Genomic DNA, 22,815 nt, shown 5'->3' on the forward strand with positions numbered 1-22,815 from the left:
ACAAAGTGAGTTTCTTTTTAAGGGAATGAAATTCACTGCATCTTTTTGGCAATGACTGTCTGCATTTACTTAAATGGGTGATGCAGGGCTCTAATGCTTTTAAATGATATCAGATCCTCTGATAAAAGACATAAGACTGCAGCCTATTTATTGTGATGAGACAGGAGTTAATAAGATTACTCCTACTCTTCAGTTACTTTTTCATCTTTTGCAGCCAAATGCTGGGGGTTTTGTTAGCAGGCAAAAGGAGGTCAGTTCATTTAAAGGGTGTTGATGCTAGAAATAAACATTTTTTCCCTCAAGTGGAACTCTGAAACCTAGGCTCAATTGCCTGACTGCCAAACCCCTGGTCTTTTAACCAGAATTGCTCTTAGCTCTGGAATGCTGCATCCTTATAATAACCACTTAAATAATTTTTTTTTAGAAAAGCAAAATTTAAAAATAATATAAATAATAATTTTTAAAAATCATAAGTGCAATGTAAACCTGCAATAACTGTCGTGTTTGGCAGAAGAAGGTTCAAAAATGTGGTAGCAGTGTCTGAAGGCACTGCTCAAGGAAGATTTTGTGCTGGAGAATAAAACCATAATTCCAGTGCTGTGTTGTGCAAGGTGCTGCACTACAGGGAGCAATTGTCACAAAACTTTTGGATAGTGGAAGTATTGTATGTGTGTGTGAATAGTTATTTGCTTTGTTGTTGAGCAAGCTTTTACTCTGCGGAAAAGTTTTGAGGTTTTAAAAAAAGACAAACAAAATAACAGCAACCAGAAAAAAAAAACCACCAAAACAGACACAAACAAACAAATAAAAGCCACAACAACAACAAAAAAGCCAACACCAAAAACTTGCTGAGGGAAAGAGTTAAAGCCATCTGCCTGAAAGCATTGTGTAAAACATACACACAATGTTGGGGAAATAAGCCAATTATGTGTGCTTCACAGGAGGTGGGGGACTGACCTTTGTGTATAATTAGTTCTTTTATTTAAAGCAAAGATTTTGAATAGAATAACTAATTAGCTGTCATAAGTGGCAAATTGAAGATTTTGGCCGGATTCCTTGGGGAGAGTGGGAGGACATCCCTCCTCCCAGCCCGTACTGTACGCGCTGGCTCTGCTCATTAGGGTTGTTTTTAGTTCTCCGCAGTGGTAATGAGGAGTGCAGCACTTCTGTGAGCCCCCTCTAATAAGGTGTGAAATGCAGGTGGAACAGAGCTGCCTTCAGCTCCTGCTGCCTTCTCCCCACACATGAGGGCTGAGGGGGCAAAGCTGGAGTGGAGGGGGGTCTGAAAAGTCCTGGTGGCATCACCTGTGTTTTATGCTCTGGACTCGACTGTATAAAATACAGGCAAGCTGCAAAGCCTTGAGGCATATATCATTAGCTAGCAGTCCCCCATTACTCTTTCAGACCAATTAACCTTTAGAGTTGCATTAGAGAAATTAGGTGGTGAACTTGCCTGCTTTCAGAGGGGACCTCTAGCTCTGCTGCAGACCAGAGCGCTGCGGAGCCGTGCGCCGTAGGACCAGTGCAGATAACTGTTATTTAAAAGGTCTGCCATTTATGAAAAGTTCCCAGGCTCTCTTGGAAAGGAGGCTTTATGAGCAGTGCCCTTAGAGGAACTGCAGCTGATTGCCATGTGAATAGAAATATCAGTAAAATGGCTTAGAAAAATTTAGAGGTGTACTTAGTGGACACTTGTGTTATAAAGCCAGCTGAATCGCTTTACAGAAAGACTCCAACTGAGCAGATACAGGCTGATTAAAGCTTGTTTGTCCGGCTGTGAATAGTGGTAAAGTTTGGATTACTCACTACAATAACAGCCTCTTTAGACACACACATAAATTTCAGTATGTCCAGAGGTGGTGTCTATAATTTTTTAATGTGTATTGGAGCTCTGAGCACTCAGAGCGGGTTTAGTTTTGTATTTACCAGCAGCAAGTCTATTAAGTTGTAAAGGGCAAAGAAGGGAGTGTAGGTAGCCAGAAATAGAAAGGATTCATCTACTGTTTCTAAGAAAAGAGAGCACTGGATGTCTAGCAACAGGAGAGGAGAGAGCAACTTGATGGTACTTTCAGAATTTGGCAATAATCAGTGTTCCCTTATGTCATGTATGTAAATATGTGAGCATCCAGCTGTTAATTTTTCTACTTCTGCAACACTACTTCTCATTTTCTTATCCTCGTCCACAGAGCACATGTGGAATTTGTCAAAGGTGACCCCCCCCTGTTTCTTGACAGCACCAGTTAGACGTCACATGCCCTTTATCAAATTGAACTTGGTATTTTGGCATTTTTAGGCAAGTACTGGGGGAAAATGGACATAGAGAAATGAAGCAGCATCCCAGTTTTGCAGTGGGGAAATTACCAAAAAGAGCAGTTCTCCAGGTGGTTTCTGCCTGCAGAGCCCAGGCTGCTTCAGGTCTGATGGGAGGGGGAGGCAGGGGGTTGAAGGCAGGGTTTGGTGTTGATTGTGTTCTCTCTGTGCTAGCCTCTGACCGTGAAAAGGGTTAAGCTTCCAAGATGCTTCTCTCTTGTTGCTTGGAAATGACATGGCAAGTGCTCGAGGAACCCTTGCTGATCAAGTTTGGCAGTTTTTGAAATTTTGTTTCACGCCTTGCCTGCTGTGTCAACTCACCAGCTAATTGCAGCTGCAACTTTCTGTAGTGGCTTGTGTGCTCCGTGCAGACCGGTTGGTTGGGATGTCAGAGGGAAACCTCACAGCCCAAAATGTAATTTCAAAACACTGAACCTGACCAGCAGAGGCTGACCTTGCTCGTTATTATCTGAGTGGGAATAGCAGCTTTGAACATCATATGATCTCTGAAATGGTACCTTTTTTCATTAGAAAGCCCCCTGCTGAACACTGACCAAATACATAGCTTTTTTCCTTGCTTAAGGTACTGCTTAAAAATATATCTGTATCTGTTCCTTTGCTAGTTATTAGGAGCAAATCAAAGTGCTACATTCCCCTCACTTGCAGAAGCCTCTCATGAGACAGTGGTGCTGCTGCAATAGCAAGGAGCTCACATGGCTGCGGAGAGCGAGGGCTGCCAGGCCACAGATGGAGCAAGAACTGCCCCTGCAGTCAGCCCTCAGCCATCCAGGCCAGCTTCCCACAGGAGACCCTCCTAACCTGCCCTGAATGATCAAGCCAGCCTCTCCTAATGGTCCAGCCAGGGTTTCACCCCTGCAAGCTGCCCTGCTGCTTGATGCTGCTGCTGCATCGGCACCCTCTCTCTGGTTGAGGGCAGCTGCACCTCTGAAAGGGCACTGCTTTCAAAAGTGAGGCTTTGGGAAGTCCCATCTAGCTGAGGATCTTGTATTTCTGAACCATAGAGCTGATCTCAAACCCCACCCATGCAGCAGCTCTCTTGAGTTTAAGCTGTGCTGGTTATGTGGAATCTGTGTCTTTCCTGATGCAGGATCCTCGTGTTACCTACACAAACCTTGCAAAAGAATTGTATGATGACACCCCTCCTGTGAGAAATACTCCTCTGCCTCTAAGGCTACACATTTAGAGAGCCTGTTTTGGGGGTGAATAATGACTTGCTGGTGTCTGGGGCTCCTATCTAAAAACATAATTCTCACATCTAGGTCCTAGTTTTCATAGGTGCGAACTATTTTCTTTCATCACTGGTACTGATCTTACACAGCTTGCAAATGCAAATTCATGTGCTCGCCCTTCTCTGCCTCACAACAAGGCAAACTCTTCTCAAAATGTGCAGTTCTCCTGGAGTGGAGTTGGGAAGAACATGGGAATTACTCCAAAATTGAAGCTTCTTTTTGCTATTGAAATGTATTTGGGATTTAAAAAACCAAACAAAGGTGTCTAGAACCACAGGGCCACTTCCCTCGTTCTTGTAAGAAACTCTCACCAGGCACATGAGAATTCTGCAGTCTGACCTCTGGCACTTGCAGTATAATCCACTTCTGATGCTCCCCTGTCTTGTCCTTCTTTCCAAATGTGTGTGTGTTTCTCTGTGGCTTTGTATGTAGAATTTCTCTTGGGAGTGTTACAGGTTGCATACATGGCAGTGTAATACAGATTCAGGTTTTCACTTAATTATTGCAGATTTCTCACTGGTGTCAAAAGTTTGCTTGTAGAGACTTGGCAAGCTGGTTTTGAGCATGCTGCAGCAGAGGGGAGGAGGGTTCTTTAAGCCTTTAGGGTTTTTGAATGTTACTTGGCCTGTCTCTGTGCTGCTGAGACCATTTTGATTACAGATGGATCAATACCTCGCTGTTTGTGTGGAGGTGTCTTAAGTGCTATTGTCGTCTGCTCGGGGCTCTGACAAAGCAATTATTACTGTGGGAGTGGTGGGTTTACATGTGCTGAGCATTAGCCACTCTCAGCTCACCCTGGCTTTTAAGGAAAGCAGCAAATGTCACTTACTGCAGTGGCACTGGCTCGGTCCTCTCTGGTTAAGGGACTGTTAATAATTCTATTATCAAGCTGCTGCTTTCTGGGACATCCAGCACTTCCTACAGAAAGAGTGGCTTAACTTTGTGTAAGAGTATATAACCAGTGACACCTGCTGCTGTGCCAGTGTCCCTTCTCATCATCTCTGCACTGGTTAAGCTCACAATGTGCTTGTTACAGGCCCAGCATTGCCATTTTTAGTGACTGACACCAGTAAAAATAAAAATCATAACAAATTGAATCAAGGCTCTCGAGCAAATGGAATTCTGGCATCTCAGTGAGTTAATTTCTATTTTCATCATTTCCTGTCCTGTTCCTCACCCACAGTACAATCCTTATTTATTTTTCCACCTTGCCTATTGATTCCATAAAGTCCTTTCCTGCCTGGCTCTTAAACTGAGCAGGGTGAACAGTGCTCACCATGGCAGGCAGTGGCTGCTTGGAGAAAAGTAAAAAGCTGGAGACAGCCTGAGGGGAAGGTGACCACAACAAGTGTCCCCCAGCCTCCTGAGCTGACCATGCTGTCACCACCTCATACCCAGCTATCTTGTCCCTGCTTTGCAGTCCCAGCAGGGGTTCCCAGGAAGGATGAAACTCCTGGTTTTTTGCTACCTTCTCCAGGGATACAAGATGAGGAGGAAAGATCTGCTTTTTGCTTGAGGAATGTGGCTTCATTCATGGTGGAGGGGCACTGATGGGGTTATTCTCAGCAATCCTCAAGGACTTTGGAATCAAATTTATTTTGGAGCAGCCTCTGGCCTGCTCTGGCTTTCAGTCAGGCCTCTGTCACCCCAGGATTCACAAGATAGGAGAAACAGTGGCATACTACATCTTTTTATACCCTTCCCCATCAAACTCGATTCAGCCACGACGCTGCACCAGGGGTGTGCATACAGTGATGGCCCTCCAGCTCTTTTTAATTGCCTGTGGCAGGTGATTAACAGCACAGAGGTACGGGTAATGAGGGGAAAAAATAAATGTTGACATTTCAGCCACTTTATTCTGCTACAAGATGTTGGTTAGAAAGAATCTGGTGCGTTGTGTCAGTCCTACCCTTAGGAAAAAAGAGCTGCAAGTATCTCACTCCCTCTTAGCCCGCGACAGCAGGTGAAGTTAGGGCTCCTTTGACTGCCAGCTCCTTCCAATGGCAGCAGCAGCAGGGCTTGCTCCCAGCTCTGCCCACAGGCTCCCCGAGCTGCTGTTGGGATGTGCTCTGAAGGAAGTGCTGTGCTTGCCTTGCAGGTGTGCCCATGCTCTCCGTACAACCCAAAGGGAAGCAGAAGGGCTGCGCCGGCTGCAACCGCAAGATCAAGGACCGCTACCTGCTGAAGGCTCTGGATAAGTATTGGCATGAAGACTGTCTAAAGTGTGCCTGCTGTGACTGTCGTCTTGGAGAGGTTGGATCAACTCTTTACACAAAAGCAAATCTCATTCTCTGCCGCAGAGATTACCTGAGGTAAATAGAGGGACGTACTGCGGGCTCTTCCCGAAGCCTCTCGGCGTGCTGCCGGCTGTCTGGCTTCCTAAAAATGTGAAAACATCTGCTTGTGCCTGGCCAGCCCTGCCCAAAAGGCTGGAGTTTCTTCCACTCTCTAAGCAGAGCTTTTAATTTGCACTTAGCATATTTTGTAGTCTGGGAGGTGAAATCCTGGTTTTAGGTGAAGATACAAGACAGAGGTCATGACTTTATTATTATTATTATTATTATTATTATTATTATTATTATTATTATTATTATTATTATTAACCAACAAGAACAAACTCTGCTTGCTGAGTAAATTAGGAAAAACTCTTAATTCTCCTTGCATATCTCTGATGCTATGCTACTACAGATTAACTGAGACCTGACCAAACCTTTATCTTTTCTTTTTCAGTCATAGCTTTTAGACAGACTTCTAGTCTTGAGTAAGTTTCCTCCCAAGGGGGTCTTGTCTCTTCCCTAACTAAACAGAGCAAAAATAAAAAATTACAGATCAACTTCAAAAAATGTTTCTGTCTGAGGAAATCAGCAGAGACCATCACTAGCTCAGAGTTAGAACCATTCTGTCAGTGTGTGTCTGCAATACATAACAACACGTGGGATTTTTTGCCTAGTGTGTATGGGGGTTTTGTGCAAAATACTTTATGCAAACATAAATGAATATTAATAAGACAGCAGACCTAATGCAAACATTATTATGAGGGTCACACTGCAAAACACTCTGAGTTTTGCTTTGTTTTTCCTTTGGAAGAATGTACTTGATCTCCAGCTAACGTGTATGTTTTCTTTTATTTTTCCTCAAGCACTGATAGCATTTCCCAGGCAAGCTCAACCAGCAAAACATCTGAAGCAAAACAAACCCAACAGGCTGTTGTAAGATAGGGAGGTAAAATGCCTTCTAACCTTGCAGATTCAGGGGCTGCCTAGATTAGTGTCAGTGCTCAGATGCTTCGTGTGTTTCAATGTAAAAGGCATTTCTGAAAATCTTCAGTAAATATTTTCCTGGTAAACTTGAGCAAACAAGTTTCTCCTTCTAAAGACAAGAGATTAAGTGCTGAGCCAGACAGAAGGGCTGAGTCTATCAGCTGCCATGTGGGAGCTGTCACCTTGCCCTTCAGCCCAGCAGTGCATGGGAGAATCCTGCCCATGGGAGGGTTTTAGGGCTGAAACTCTTCAGGGCATCCTAGCTGAAATTCCGCCACACGGGCAGCACTTGCAGCTCCACATCTGGTTAGGTAGGGTGTGCCCCCAAAATCTAAGTGAGAAAGGAGGAGCTTGGGTAAGGGTGAACACTGAGGTGGAGAAGAAAAGATAAGCAGCCTTTGGAAAAATGGAAAGGCTGTGAAGAGGAAAGAGTTAACTATCTTCACTATAATTAAATAATCTTTGTACCTTCCTTAAATTTGAGTATTTACTAATGTCATAAGTCACTTGCTCTGGAACCATTCTTAATCCTGTCTGTGCTAAGCTAAAAAAAATGAGCTCCAGAAAGTTCAAATTCAACACAGAGATTTCCCCCCCCCCCCGCCCCAAATTAGCATTTTGGTTCTTCTTCAGCTCAGCTATACTCTTTCTGTGTTGTGGACATAATTCTGATGTGTCAGTAAAGAAGATTTCAGTTCTTGATCTTCCCTTTCTGTGGAAGCCTTTCATTACAGTATCACAATTGGGTCGTGCTAGATACTATCACAAGGACCCCCAAAATCTCTCAGGAGAGCTACTTCCAGGAATAGTTTTCTTTTCAGGCAGAACAGCTGCATTATTTTCTGAAGTATTTATTTGTACTTTATCTTGTTTATACATTATCTTTTCTTTATCTTGTTTGCACCCAGCTTGCCAAGTGATCCGGTCTCTCCATCTGTCATCCTCCATTATTTATCACTTGACTTTGTCATTTCTGGTCTTGAAAAAGTGTTGTGTTTGTGATTTTTTTTTTTTTTAATTCAGCTTTCTTCTTCTATGTGTTGCAGAGCCCTGCTAGAAATACTGAGCTGGACAGTGTTTCCAATTTACATTTGCTTTTTGAGACCTGTGAGCTACCCCATGCTTTGTCCATTTAATAAGCACCGTATTGATTTTGGTTTATTCTAGTTTCATAACAAAAATAATGTGTGGCATCAAACCAGACATGTTAAAGTGCCAAAGGACAGCAGTATTGATGCTGTTAGGTTTAGAAGGACCTTTTTAACACTGGAGTTGTAGAGCACTTTCTTTCTTTCCTTGGTTTATCCCGAGAATGCTGCTTCGAGGTAGAAAAGCCTGATCTGAAATTTTCCTACTGGCCCCTAGATGATGTGAATTTTCTGGGGCACACCAGGATCCTGTGCTGGAGATGGAAAAGAAGCCAGGCATTGCAGACTTCAGGAATGGCCCATGTCCCAGCTTTGTGAAGAGAGGGCAATTCATGACAAGAACCATGGAGGGCAACAGTTGGGACTTGTGTTTGACCATGGCCATGCAGCTTCTGCCACAGCACCAGACAAACCTGGTCTACAACAAACTTTGTGCCTGAAAGGTGTCTTGTAGCACCTCTGTCTCCCTTTGTAAGGTTGGGATAGTTCCTGGCCTGCCCAGGGGGAGGTCTGTTGCTATTTGTACCACATGGTTAAACTGTGAAGAGTTATGTGGCCTTTACATTGCATATTTTTTCCCTTTATCTGAATTTAGGGTGTTAGAGCTTTGACTGTTTTTTGTTGGGAAGAACAGTAGAATTGCCATATCTTGGGAAATTTGACTGAATTTCCTAGTTCAGCTAGGAAGGAATAACATTAATTCTGTGACAGCATTGTTAATTAGCCTTCAGCTGTTTAGGCAGTTTTACAGCTATTGTATTCTCACAAATAAGTAAATTAGTTTATACTGGGGTTTCTTGAGGGGTTCTGCTGAACTCCTGGGGTCTGTTCCCCTGATGCTAAGGAACCCTTTCAGGCTCCCAGGATAGGAATAAGGGCATTGCTACGGAGTCCCATATTTATAGAAGCATAAAGCAATTTTTTTGCTTTAAAACCTGTTGTGTTGGCTTCTACACATAATATTTTTGTGTCTCTCAATTTTAACTATTAGTTCTATTAATAGAAGGAGCTAAAGTTGCCATCACAATCTTCTTTACTGTCTATTCCATTCTGGTAATTTGAATTTTTCTTCTTGGAGAATTAACCATTTCCATCATTAAATAATTTTTTCACGTTAGAAGTTTTAGAGTCCCTATCCACATTTTTTCTTCCTTGTTAAACATCTCACAGTGTTTGGTCTACTAGTCAAATTTTAGCAGAACTCATTCCTAAAAATAAATTTTCACACTTCACACTGTAGTTGCACCATAAAGGGAGCACTTTACCTGGAGAACAGTCAGAGGAATTCAGTCAGAGGGCTCCTGGAGTATTTTGTTGCCAATGTGCAGCTCCTGTGCCCCCCTCCCAGGGGCTGAGCCACGGCCACTGCAGGGATTGGGGTCATGACAGGAGCAGTGCCAGCCCCTTCCCTGCTGTGGCAGCGTTCCTTTGGAGCTGGCTTTTCCCAGGCACTGGGAGCACGGTGGGCTGCCAGCCCTGTGTGCTGACCCTCGGTGGGTTTGCAGCAGAAATCTTCCCAACGTGTTCCAGGAGCTGCGAGCAGACCGCAGCCTGATCATTTGTTTCAAAAGATAAACTGTCGTCATTGCTTGTGAAGGAGCATTTGTTAACCTTCACTTTTCATAAAACACTTTCTTGCTCATTTTTTAATCATGAAAGATGAAATTGGATCTCGAGTTGTTATCCTTGTGGTATCACCTCAGTCTCCAGCTGTGTCTCGATGTATCTTCCAATACATTTCATCTCAGCAAATAGATTTACCATTTGTTTCATAATCGCACTTCCAGCATTCCTACCTCTAATTATTTTTGATAAGCAAATGCTATTGAAGGAGCTGCTTCTGGGACAGAGCAGCTTAGCATGCAGGCTCAGATGGCTCCTCGCAGCCCCCACGCAGCGATGTGTGTTTGTTCCGAGGCGTAATTAAACATTTCACCGAGCTCCGCTTCACAGGGACGGGCTGGGTGTTGCATCAGGATTTCCCGTGAGGAGCTGACAACTTAAATTTCACTGTGAAGTGCTGATGAAGAACGTGATTTTTCCTTTTTACTCAGCATGGTGCCCTCACACGAGCAAAGGCGAGTCGGGCTTGCTTTGAGAGGAGCAGAACTGTTGCTTCTGCGTGTTTGATATGCTGGTGTTGGGAAAGTTTTTCATCCTGTAAACTGATTGGGGCCTTAATTAGACTCCAAAGAAGGCTCAAAACCTGCATTTGAAAATGATGGTGAATCAGTAAAAGGGAAGGGCTTTCTGGGAAACCCTGGTGCTGTTCTCAGTGGGTCTCATGGCAGTTCTTTTCACCCACTTTCCCACATGTTTGGATCAGGGCTGCAAACTCAGCATGGCATCACTCTGCACCTGGTGTTGGTGCAGAGCAGCCCTCTGCATCCCACCTGAGGGACAGGGACTTTCTGGCAGGACTGCCATCCCCTGTCACCCCTCAGCATTGTCTGTATCACCGAGGCTTGAACTCCACCTTTGGCAGGTCCTGCTTCAAACGACTTAGAGGCTGAGTCCTGGGGTTTTTGCTCTGCTCCAAACCCCCCCAGGCATCCATTCTGTCAGTGAATCACTTCTAGGAGCCCTTCAGGTGAAGTATTCTATATCTGGCAAATATGCAGGGTTTAATTTTCTTGTGGGATAAGAGCACAAACATGGGTGCCCTGCTCTGGTGGCACAGCAGGATGCAGACAAATTCCCTGCTGGTGGCCTTCCCCAAGTCAGTGACAGCAGCCCTGAGCCAAACCACTAAACCATGGCTGGCTGTGTGAGAACAAGCCTTTGGGAACTGGGATGTGTGTGCCCCAACAGGCAGAATTTCAGTTAATCTCCCCAGGACACCACTAATGCCCGGAATGTGGCTTTAACCTGCAGAAGCTGCAGCACCTCTGAAGCAGGAAGGAGAGAATTTGGGATATTTTTTCCCTCTGGAGAAGCACAGTGTGCATGTATGCACCAAGAGCATGCCCTGCTGGATTTTCAAGGGCCATGTTTAGTGTGGGAAGGAGAGGTGTAAATGCAGTGTGACTGAACAAATGGTGTCTGCTCCAAGCCTAAAAATGTCACCAAGCTGAAGTGCTGCTTTTGCCTGCAATAGGGAACATCTTGCATGCTGCATAGGACACCCTCACTTCTACACTTGGTGTCTGTACAGATTAAGGAGGATTAATTAGGCTCAAAATACAATGTGTCTTGGCAACATTGCTGTGCTTTGTGATGTTAAAGTACAGATTTTTTATAGCTGGTCCAGGACTTTCTCACAGCCTGTGCCCATACTTGGTTTGTTTGTTTGCTTTCTGCCCTTTTTCTTTTTTTTATCTCCACAACTTCTCACTGAGGAGGAAAGCTAATGGGGACTAATTCTGCCTGGCTGTCTTAGACCAGCATGCCTCTAGCACTTCCAGCTTTGCAGTTTTCTGACTGCTGTGTTTAAACTCTCCTAAGAGGATGTTGATACACTTGTGTTCAGCAGTGCCAGAGCAGGGATGGGTTTAAGGTCAGCAGTTCCAGTTATACCATGGGAAAGGCTGGGATAGGCTTGGCCTTCTCCTACCTGCTCATGCTCCCAACCCCTCTGTAAATACCCACTGAAAATATGGAGGGAGAGGCCAAAGGAGTGAAAATAAGTGAACATTCAGATGTGTCCTTCAAGTGAAAACAGACTCCCTTGAGCAACCTTGAAGTTCAGGCCCAGTAATCTCTGAACCAGTGCGGTCACTTGGCCAGGGGCTGTTTTGTACTGGCTCAACTCCCCCTGCTGTGCTGTCCTTGAATGCCAAACCCTTTGGCATGCAAGATGTAAATTCTTTGGGATTGAACTAGAAGGCTTCATGAGAGGACAGCTTGACCAACTTCATTAATATCAAAATGCATTTCCTTTCCTTCAGCTGACATGACTTCCCATTGCAGCACTGACAGCAGTGTTCTGGATACGAGGGTGCACCAGCTAATATGTATTTACTGTGCTGGATTTCCTATCACTGAGGCTTTCTCTGATATTACACAAAGGCTAATTACAGCTAAGTTGTCTGAAGATGCTTTTAAGCTTATTCTTTTTATCTTTTTAAGTAATATTCAAGCTTTCCCTGCATTTATTGGTACATTCAATACTCCAGTCAAATCACACTTGTAGCTCAGCCTATTTCTAATATCCAGAGACAGGAAAAATTCTAATTGCAATATTTAAGAGCCACCCTCACTGAAAAACCAGTTGTTGATTTGTTTCAAAAGGTAGGGGTAAAACAGTTTCTTTTCATGAGGATAGATTTCAGGTACATAAAGCAAGTCTTGTTCTACAGGCCCTGATGAAACTAAGAAATAAAGAGCAGCAGGTAGATAGGGAAGGTGTATGGGAAAACCTGTTTCACCTTCTGGCTGGGGAGGATATGGGCATGGAGTTCCATAGCTCTTCTAAAACTTGGATATCCAGATAATCTGGATACATAAATATGTAGAAAAATATGCAGTTGTACATAATATCTACAAATGTATATATTTATCTGTAGGTTAGTTTTAGTCCTCCTTCAGTTCATAATTCTTATCTTTCAGTGTTAACAGAACCTTTTTTTGGGTGAGGGGGAATTATCAGTCTCCACTCAGCTGTTTGAATTTTGAACTTGTTTTGTTCTTGTGTTTAAAAAAATCCCATTGACACTGCTAACCTTTCCTTTCTGTACCATTCATTATTTTTATGTGCCTGTCCTGCTTCCTCTTTTTTTGCCTCCTATGAAGTCAACCACTCCAAAATTTTTGCACTTTCTCTGGAGGGAAGATTTTTCTCCTACTTTTTTGATTGCAAGCTGCTATCTAGTCAGACACCAGGCTCGAGGGGGCGAGAAGAAATGGGGACTCTCTCCTTGTAGGCAATGACTAAACCAGATTGTTGTTCCTAGTGGATACAGAAATAGGCAAACAGGTTCTCAGTTTAGCCCCCCTGAATATCTTGGTTGAACAAAAAATCTGTTTAAAGGTGCTAAACTTAACCTTCTCACGAGAAGTTTCTTACTGTTTTTCCTACAGTAAGAACCCTTTACCATTCTTCCCCCCCCCAAAAAAACAAAAATGCCCTGCAGGGTGCTGTGACATCACTATGGTTTGGAATCATTTGAGGTGTACTCACAGAGTTGTTGAGGTCTGGATCACCATGCACAAGACTGCTCTTTAGCCCAGACAAGACCACATAAACCCCATTCTTTGACAGTTGCCTGCTGCTTCCAGGAGCACTCCCTTCTTTTCCCATTAATTCATTTGCATTCAGGGCTGCTCCTGTATGCCAATTAGCTTTAATTTTTACTATACACACTGACATCAATGGCCAATGAGAACAGAGCATAGCGGGGTTTTTAGTGTGCCCATAAACTACACAAAATTGTCCTTGGACAAACTCCTGCTTTTAGACTGGCTGACAACAATAGACATGGTTAAGTTCAGGCTAAGAGCCATTAAACATAATTACTACCACAGGGTAAAAGTTTAATTGTGCTAAATTTTAAATCTGCATAGTCTATGCTTATTTACAAGCTGGCTGGGTCTTCCTGTTACATAAGGGGGAATAAATCTGTACTTAAAAATTGTTGCCTTTTAACTTCAAAGGGAAGTGAATAAATAGGGTTTTTTAGAAGAAGCAAAACAACCCCCAAACTGAAAACTTTCTGTATTTCCAGCTTCTTTTATGCCAGTGGCCCTGAGCTGGTAAGTAGAGGCTAAACATCTTCTGATAGATTTTTCTAATGTGCTTCAACTTCGTGTGTGTGAATGTGTGAGAGTGTTACAAAGGTGTCTGGGGGACACAATGCAGATCAGTTTGTTCATGTGGGATTATTTTAAATTTAGCCACAGATGGGACTTGGGGTGGAAGGTTTTTCCTCCTGTTCCTCATCTTCTCTCCCTCCTTCCAATAATGTTAAGCTCCCCACTTCAGGAAGTTTCAGCTCAAGTAGCTTCTGGATCAGCAGCTATCAGAGGTGGCAGGTTTTCTACAAGCAAACAAAAAAAGGCAAAAGACTCTGTTCATTTTGCATTTTCTTCCAACAGATTACAGAAAAGTCATGTTCGCTGAGCTACAAGTTCCAGCATATTTTTAGAAGCATGGTGAATACATGGGACTCTAAATCACTCCCCGAAAAGCAGATTAAAATTAGGAGGTGCTAGAATAAGTGTGAAATGTTCATCTGTTGGGAAAGGGAGGGTATGGAGGACTGTGAAACTTGATAGAAGAGACAAAGATTAGCACGCTGACTCTCTGGAAGCCACATTATGTAGACATTAGAAGGCAACACGATTTCAGCTGGACAGAACATAAGCTTCAGATCTTATGCAAACAGTCAAAGCTGTTTAACAATTGGTTTACCCCCAAAACCCCTGAAAGGAGACAGGTGAATACGATGCCAAATACATTTTTCATGTTTCTTAAGCTAACTGTTTAAATAGTTAAGTGAACATCTGTCCAAATTTCCCCATCATTTCCATTTAGAAAAGTCTCCTATTTGAAGGCTGAAGAAAAGCACCTGCTTAACAATGCAAATGGTGCTGTCTGGGGCCCCTTTATTTTGTTTAATCTAGATTGAGCTCCACACAACTGTGATGCTAATGAATAATGGATATTTTATACTTGTGCATGTAGCAGTGCTGGGCACAGAGCAAATCTAGGATTAACCTCCCAGTTTCCCTGCCTAATGCATTTGACTCATTTTTTTGAGTTGGCTGTGACTTGGGTACTCTAAAAACGGATGCCTGGTTTTATGGGAAATGGGAAAATCCTGGCAAAAGCTATCAGGCTTTGCTGTGCCCAAGTGGAAAGGGGCAGCTAGGCTGAGGAAGGGAGGGATGTCTGGAGTAATGGCTTGATTTGTGAGTGGGTGCTGAATGAGAGCCAGGGCGTTCCAGGGTGGAGACCTGGACACTTTTCAGTGCCGCATTTTTCCAGTCCAGTCTGCTGGCGTTAGGCAGCCAAGCCCCTGCCTGTGGGGGCAGGAGCAAGAGGGGTCAGCTTGCAGGGTGAAAGAGACTGCCTTTTACTGGTGCAAATTATACAGCTGGGATTTCACTGCCTTTCAGCCTTCAGATGGTGGAATCACGGGGGAAGAAATTTTGGTACTCCCTTTGCGGATTTTCCGTCCTGCATAAGTGTTTCTGTTCTGGTTTGTGTGGTTTTACTCTCAGGGAAAACAGTGCTGTTTCTTCATCAAAAGGCCTGGGATTTTCCAGCCAGGCCTAATGAAAGACCACTGATACCAGTTCTAAAGAAGAACAAGGGTGGGCTTTCTTACAGCTGGACAGCGAGCTGACTTCAGGAGCACAGCACTATAGGAGGGTGGGAGAGTTGTGTGGAGGTTTCTATAACACTGCTGGGTGTTTTAATTCACAATTACTGGCCAGTAATAATTAGTATTGATTAGCCTGGCAAATTGCAGGTTTAGAAATTGGTTATGGATTTTCCTGATGCTTCTCATCTGCGTGTTGTGGAATCAGCCAGAACCGATGGCTTGAAACAAACCGCGAGCCCAGATCTGTCCGCGGGCAGCGGCGCGTTGCGTGCGCCGAGCTAATGGCCAGCAGGGATCGTACGTCTTGAGGCTCATCACCCCCAAAATGCCATTTCTGTCATCTTCTAGGCAAAGTGACTGACCACGTGTGACCAGGGGCTGGGGTGACCCTTGGTTCTGTCAGCCCGCGGCTCAGTGCTGTGACGCCGCGGTGGCACCGAGCCCCCGGCACACGCAGGGTCTGCAGGGACACCTCGGGCAAGGGGGCCATGGGAGGGATGCCACAGTCTTGCACAAGTCCCCCAGCAGCAGCAGACATCTGGGGAGACAGATAGCGAGGGCCAAGACGAAAATGGCAAAGCTTCCAGCGCTGAAGGGCTGTCCTGGAGGGGCAGGGAGCTGAAGTGGAACGGCTGAGCGTGCTGTTCATGCCGCTGTGGAAGGGCTTAGCTGGCTCCCGGGAGGGCTGGGGAGGCTGGAGGAGGGGGCACAGCCGGGGAGCAGGGAGAAATGCTGTGCACTCATTGCAAGAGAAGAGAACTCATGCTTTTTTCTCTCTAAGCACCAGGTGAGTGAGGTTCTTCCTGAGCTCTGTCACAGCGCTGCCTGCCAGGGTTGGCAAAGTTTGCAGGATTCTGTCCCTCCCTCAGGCTGCAGCCAAGCCCATGTGGAGCAGGACAGGCAGCTCCCAGCACCCACCCCACTGCTGCAGAGAGGCAGATAGTTTTTGACTGAAATTTTGTGAGCCCCAAAATAGTGCTCTAAGTGTTTAATGCTTTTCTCCATTAGACAGCAAATTAGCCCTAGGCTCACAAACCAAATGAAGTTTCATCTCGACGATCGGAGCCTGCTCACCAGGCAGTTTTATCCCAAGTTCCTGCATGCTGGTTGGTCAGTGAAATGGAGACTGCAACTTCTATTTATTGGTGCAATACAGTATTTGATACTGCTAATTACACTTAATTAGTCCTTCCACCATTTAATTAAAATGGCTTCTAATGATTGTGCTTCTTTGGCAGGCTCTTTGGTACCACCGGGAATTGTGCTGCCTGCAGTAAACTGATCCCTGCCTTTGAGATGGTGATGAGGGCCAGAGATAATGTTTACCATTTGGACTGCTTTGCCTGTCAGCTCTGCAACCAGCGGTGAGGACACAATTATTGTACACACAAACTAACTTATACCTTTGCCCACGAAACAGGGGAAATGTTTGATGTGCCCTGCCTGTCTGGGGCTCACAGCCTGCAGGCAGGGCTGGGGCTGCCAGGCTGACCTGGGCATGCTTGTAAGTACCTGTAGCCCTTTCAGTGCAAATCCCCTTGGGGCTGGTGGGAGTTGGAAGGGCAAGGGGGAGGACACAGACACAGCCTGTACAGCTGCTGCTGAATAAAACAAACTGCTCCAGCGTCCTTTCAGGAGCTATCCTCTTTGCAGAAGGCAGATGATGGAGAATGGAGCTCCTTTGGCAAACTGACGTTATCTCACCTAAATCACATTTCTGACGTGCTCAAAACTGGGAGTGGAAAAGAAGAATGATAAAGAGAACGGACAGGAAGGAGAAAAATACTCTGGCTAAGCCCTTTCCAACACTAGAGACAAATCCCTTTAGTTGTTGTGTAATTAATAGGGGATTTTGGTGGTATAACTTTGAGTGGGCTTTATGTATGGGCATCAGGGAGTGTAATAAAGGGCCATGCATAGTGTTTTTCCCTGAACTACCTGTAGCCAGTTGAGTTTGGGAGGGCTGTGAAAAATCTTCCCAGCACCATGTTTGTTAATCATTGTAGGCAGAATGGAGGCCCACAGGACCAGATGTGATACTGTGTTCACTTCTGATGCATCCATCTGTCCATCCTTGTCCTAGACCTGGAACTGCTTTCAGTTCTTACTGCTTGCTTTGTCAGGCTGTAGCGACTGCCCAGGGTCCAAGGGCTGTGCAGGTGTTCCTGTTCTGGATCTGTCGTTGTGTTTCCCAAAGATGAAACTAGGATGCAGTGCCTCATCCCATGGGAAAGTGTGAGAGAGATGCCAAAACTTCTGGGAAGATGGAAAGCCCAATTCTGTAAAAGTCAAGCTAAAATCCTGACTTGAACATTCCTTGCTTACTGCAGAAAAGAGCCACAGTGGGTCTCTCATGTGTGAATCCCAGCTTCCCCCTGAAGTTGGGAGATGCTGTCTGATTCTGCTCTCGAACCTCTGACAGTGGCTCAGCCCTGAGATGGATTTGGTGGCAGCTGGTTGGTGCCAGGGCCCGGAGGAGGCAGAGGAGGTGGCTTTGCTCGCTCTCTCTGGAGGCTGGGGCAGTGTTTATTGGAGGTACAATTCTAATTCGGTGCTGATTCCCGTGGACGCTGTCGCCGGCTCGGCGCGGTGGCAGTGCCGGGGCAGCAGTGACATCTAGTGGCTCCTGGCCTTGGGCTCTCTGCGGGACCTTCCAGCTGTCCAGCTGGGTTTTGTGACTCGGGAACACAGGAATGATCCCCCGAGATGCTCCTTCCACGCTGCTGCAGTCACCAGGCTGTTCTGGGGTTTGTCTCCCTGATTTGTCTTGGGAGTGTTGTGGGTGCTGCCAGGCTCAGCTCTCAGGATCAGCTCTTTTCAGCCTCCTGGTGGTTCCTGGGCAGGACAGGGTTGCTCCCAAACTCCACACTGAACCTGGAGGATTATAAATGCCCCTTCAGGCAGCCCTGGGGTGCACAGTCAGGAGTGCTGGTTGGCCTTGGAGTCTGCAGGCTGAGTATCTCTCACCAAACCCCTACTTCACCCTTCTTCTCTCCCAGAAAATCCAAGTGCTGCCTAGTTTTCATTCTCAGTAATTTCTTTTAAATTTCATCCTTTATTTCAAGGGTTCCAAAGCACCTCTCTGCCTCCCTTCCCTCTTCAATTGCCAGTGTGGTCCTACTCTGTCCTTCAGACAGCCTCCAGGGCTGTGAGTGTCCAGCAGGAAACTGCAGGTCATCCCCCCATTCTGGCAGAGTTGAGCTGGGATGCACAAGGGATTTGCTCAGTTTGTGAGGGGCTGAGTTGTTCTGAAAGATGGGCTATGTGTAGATTCTTACTTTTGGCTGAGGTCAGAGGGCTACCTGTTTTTATTACTTATTCTGTAGAGATTTGGGCTTGAAAGGGCAGAATGGAAGATCCTGTAATAGACAGCACTGGATGCTGAACTGAGAAGAGTGAGATTAAGTAACCCTAAAGTCAAAATTGCAGAGCTGGATGCCAGTTCTGGCTCTGAATTGGAAACCTCACCTGAAACCCTGTCTTGTCCTTCAGCTCTGAAAAGATTTGATGATTAAGGCCTTTTCTTAGTTCTCTTCCAGCTTGCTTGCCCTTCTATAGCTGGACTTTGTATAGAGTTAAGTTAGACTTAATCTATCATAGCCAAATCTCTAATATTTTTACGAAGTGTGCAATGTTTTCATTGCTTTCATTCCCTAAAACATCAATTTTGCATCAAGTCCTGCATTCCCTTCAGCCTACTATGCTTTAAAAATCTGATCTGAAATCATCATGGTCATTGTAGTGCTGAATAAAAGCTGTCACTGCTGATAGGTCAGTGTTACAAGGGTTGCAGGAAATCCAGCTGCTTCTCTTGCCATTATCTGAAGTGTGGGTTTGCTCAGAAGGAAATCACTCTTAAGAAATGGCAGAGTAGGTTCAGCACCTATTTCTCACTGCTCCTGCCTGGAATTTGATCTCCCAGACGGGCTCTGCAACATCCCTGGTGAGAGCATGGGAGCTGGCAGTGTGAAATTGGGCCTGAGTAACTTTAACCCTGTTAAATCCTCTGTGTCCAGCTGTGGTGCATCAGCTGAAGACATCCCAGTTTACTGGCAGGTAAAAACAGTTTCCTTTCCAGAGAATCAAACCCTTCTTCCAAAACTTCATGTCACATTAGGGTACTCCTGTAGAGCATTTCAGTTCCCATGTGCTCATACACACCCCCACACCTTCCAGCTCCCAAATTCTCAGCTCCTTCTTTGGCTCCTCTACATCCAAAACCAGGTTTAGCTGTTGATGATGCTGGTGGCAAGAGTAATTTTTCCATTTCTCTTCCTGGAGATTTATATGGCATTCAAGGTGGGGATAAGTAGTGAAAAGGAAGCAGCTGTTTCTGTCATTTATTGTGTCAAGCCTGCTCCTGGGGAAGGTGGTGTTAAGGAGAGTGCAGGACAGTTTTGACCACAAAAGCTGTTAATTTAAACTAGGAATAATTTTTATCTTTTTAATATACAGAAAAGGTTGAATATCAAAACTACTAAAGCATGTTCCACAGAAGGAAGAAGAGGGAAGGTCTTCAATGAAATCCTATAAAGTGTGAACCAGTTCCCAGTTCTCTCTTGTATCAACTTGGCAAATTAATCAGCTTATTTGCAGGTGTTCAGTTGGAGAAAACTTGTGCCTGTGTTGGGCCTATAAAGGAACTCTAAAATTATCAGCCCTGTTCTTTTAGCAGAAAATACTCACTTTTATGGAGAGGCTCAGCCTGAAGCTGCCTGAGTTACAGATGATGAAAGCACGTTAGACAAGGGGTGGGCAGTGCCAAAGCTCTGCCTGGGAGCAGGAGAAATGGGCATTTGAGGGCTGCTAAGTCTCCTGAGGATGGGGTCACCTCCAGTGATCTTCCTTCAAAGCCCTGCAGGTATTTGGCCTCGCCAGGGGCTGGTACCTAGCCCTTCCTCTCAGTGCAGAGCTGCCTTGAGGCACAGTGCCTGACCCAGGGTGTCTCTCTGCTTTAGGGACCTGAGGCTGATTCCAGACTCAGCTCTTGGTCTGTCATTGCCTTGCCAGCGTGATGGACAAAAAGCAGCCCCCGAATTGGGTGCAGAGAACATTATTTGTTATCTTAAGAAGTAAAGATTAGCTTCTGATTCCTGAGCAAGCAGGCAGGGCGGGAAAAGCTATTGGCTGTCAATTCACACCTCTCCGATCTTATATGTAGAACTTTTTTGACCTTAATGGTCAAATAAAATTGTTAAATATCACAAGCTTCTCTGTCAACTTCAAGACAAACAGAACAATTTACATGGTATATAGAGAGCAGTGCCCTTCGCTCAATGAAGATAAAGGTTAGGAGTCCAGCCACCGAGAAATTTCTATTTATTGTTCAGCACTGTACACAAGGGGGTGAGGGAGGACTTAATAGCCAGTCCTTGCCTGGAAATTAGTGTAAATACTGCTTCACCCGAGGGAACTGTGGAAATGTGGATACCAGCAAAAACTTCAAATAGGCTCTGTGTAATATTGCCCGCCTGATTTCCTGGCTGGAGAGCCAACATCTCTTGTCTGCAGGGACAAATCCCTTAACTGCTCCCAACCTCCTCCTGCAGCTGGCACGGGATCCTGCAGAGAGTGGGACCTGCTCCCTGTGGCTGTGGCAGGGAAAGGGACAAAACCCTGGGATGGCAAGGGGAGAAGCTGGAAATCAAACCCTGCTCACCAGAGTCACTTTCGGACCCAAACTGCCTCAAATTCCCCCCGTTCTGATGTCTGTTGATACCCACACCCACTAACCCCTTTGTTTTTTTATTACCTTCCAGATTCTGCGTGGGAGACAAATTTTTCCTGAAGAACAACATGATCTTGTGTCAGATGGACTATGAGGAAGGGCAGCTGAACGGGAGCTTCGAGTCCCAGGTTCAATAACAGCCCCTGCTTCGCTGGAGCACTGTGGGATGGGCAGCGAGGGCGCCCGTCAGCTTGCCTGCAATATTTTTTTAATTCTTGGTCCAGAGAGGACTATATACATTGTAGTACTTTTCCCCCCCAACACAAAGCAGTTACAATTTTAGATGTACAGTTGTGCCTGCTTAGCTGAGCACTGCATTGCCTGTATGTTTGTGAGTTTTTGGGGTCTGGGGGAGGGCTCTGTACAGTCTGTTTTCTGTATATAAACTGGAACATTTATTTTATGAAAAATGTAATGCAATTTTATTACTGGTGTGAATTAAAAATTATGAATGTTTCCTGGTCATCGTTGCTGTGGTTTCTTCCCTGTGTGACAAAAGTATTTGCTGTGCTTTAGCTGAGCAGACTATTGGAAACGTGTACATAGATCCCTGGAAACTGCATGGATCACAGCAGAGGCAGATTCTCTCATAATAACTGGGGGAAATGCTGCTGCAGGGTTGTGGAGACTTGCATCCAACCACCTGCTTCCCTGAATAATGGGAGGGAATGAGCTGGGGGCAGGTGATGGCTGGGAACCGAGGCTGCTGTGCCACGCTGAGCTGCTGGCTGAGGCTCCTTGTGGATTCAGACAGAGCCTTGCCATGGAATTCCTGCTGGCTGCCTGATCCCGTGGCTCCAGTCTGGGCTCCCTGCAGCCCTGCCAACAGGTGCCTGGGCATTGATCAGAATATTAATTTCAAGGCTTTGCTAGGCAGTGGGGTTTTCCCGTGGGGCACCACTTGTGCAGCTCAGAGCTGCTGCGAGAGCTGATGTCAGGGCTGGGACATGAGCAGGTGCTGATGCAGCAGCTCCCTGCTCCCAGCCCTTCTTGCTTACTCCGTGCCAGGTGCTTTGACCTCCCACGCAATAAAAGCGATCACGTTTGAAGCATCTCCCGGAGAAAAAATTCTGAGCTCTGTTCCTGCTGCGATGCTTTGTGCAATGATTTTCAAGGTTATGCAATTCATGTGCAACCCACTGGACTGTATCAAACACATTTCTTTGTATAGTGAGTGTCACTTTAATATAGTGCACCAGTAGCTGTAAAGGATGGCTGCAATTCTATTTATTTTGTCTTCTTGCTTTTTCTTAGATTTACCCCCCTTTCCTTTAATAAATAGACACCGAGTACTTTTTTTCTGATGTGACTTAATTGGTTGCTGGTCCTGGGTCGCTTGTGTGTGTTCTCTGAATTGCAAATGCCAGATGCAGTGCAGCTTGGTGCTGCTCTGCCTGTTGCATGAAATGCTTTTATGTACACCTGTGCTGAATAATGGCTGAGCAGAAGCAAAACACCACCAGACACTTAGCATGCTTCAAAATATTGCCTGTCATTTAGAGCTACCTTAGACATGTGGATTGATTGAGTGATTTTTCTTCACAAACAGATGTTTTGGGTTGGGAGACCCATTATAAAATGTGTGGCCTCATCCCTTTTTATTCCCATAAACATGGATTAGCAATTAAAGAGACACTTATAGCTGCCTATGGATATGTGGTGTTTAAACTGCTGCTCCATTTTAGTGCTTCTTGGGGTGGGGGGAGGTTGTCTTTTGAGAAACAAATGAGAGTTGATGCTCTTTCTGTAGAGGCTAGTGGAGGCAGCCACCCTGGGGCTACGGAAGGAGCAGCTTGTTGCCCAAATGTTTCAATTCTTTGCTTTGAAATGGGCTGCCAGACAGCCACTGTCCCT

At 45.3% G+C, this 22,815-nt stretch overlaps 1 protein-coding gene across 4 annotated transcripts in view; it reads left to right on the forward strand.

Moving 5' to 3' along the window:
* LMO1 (LIM domain only 1) overlaps positions 1-22,590 on the forward strand; it is a 60,346-nt gene extending 37,756 nt beyond the window's left edge. For all 4 annotated transcript variants that reach the window (XM_056493690.1, XM_056493687.1, XM_056493688.1 and 1 more), the window contains 3 exons: positions 5,659-5,872; positions 16,472-16,597; positions 20,993-22,590. In XM_056493690.1, the coding sequence (XP_056349665.1) occupies positions 5,659-5,872; positions 16,472-16,597; positions 20,993-21,098 (446 nt within the window). In that variant the 3' untranslated portion in view covers positions 21,099-22,590. The remainder of the gene's footprint in view (positions 1-5,658; positions 5,873-16,471; positions 16,598-20,992) is intronic.
* The last annotated feature ends 225 nt before the right edge of the window (positions 22,591-22,815 follow it).

This window comes from Oenanthe melanoleuca, chromosome 5 (genome assembly GCF_029582105.1).
Source record: "Oenanthe melanoleuca isolate GR-GAL-2019-014 chromosome 5, OMel1.0, whole genome shotgun sequence".
In the NCBI taxonomy this organism is placed as follows: Eukaryota; Metazoa; Chordata; class Aves; order Passeriformes; family Muscicapidae; genus Oenanthe; species Oenanthe melanoleuca.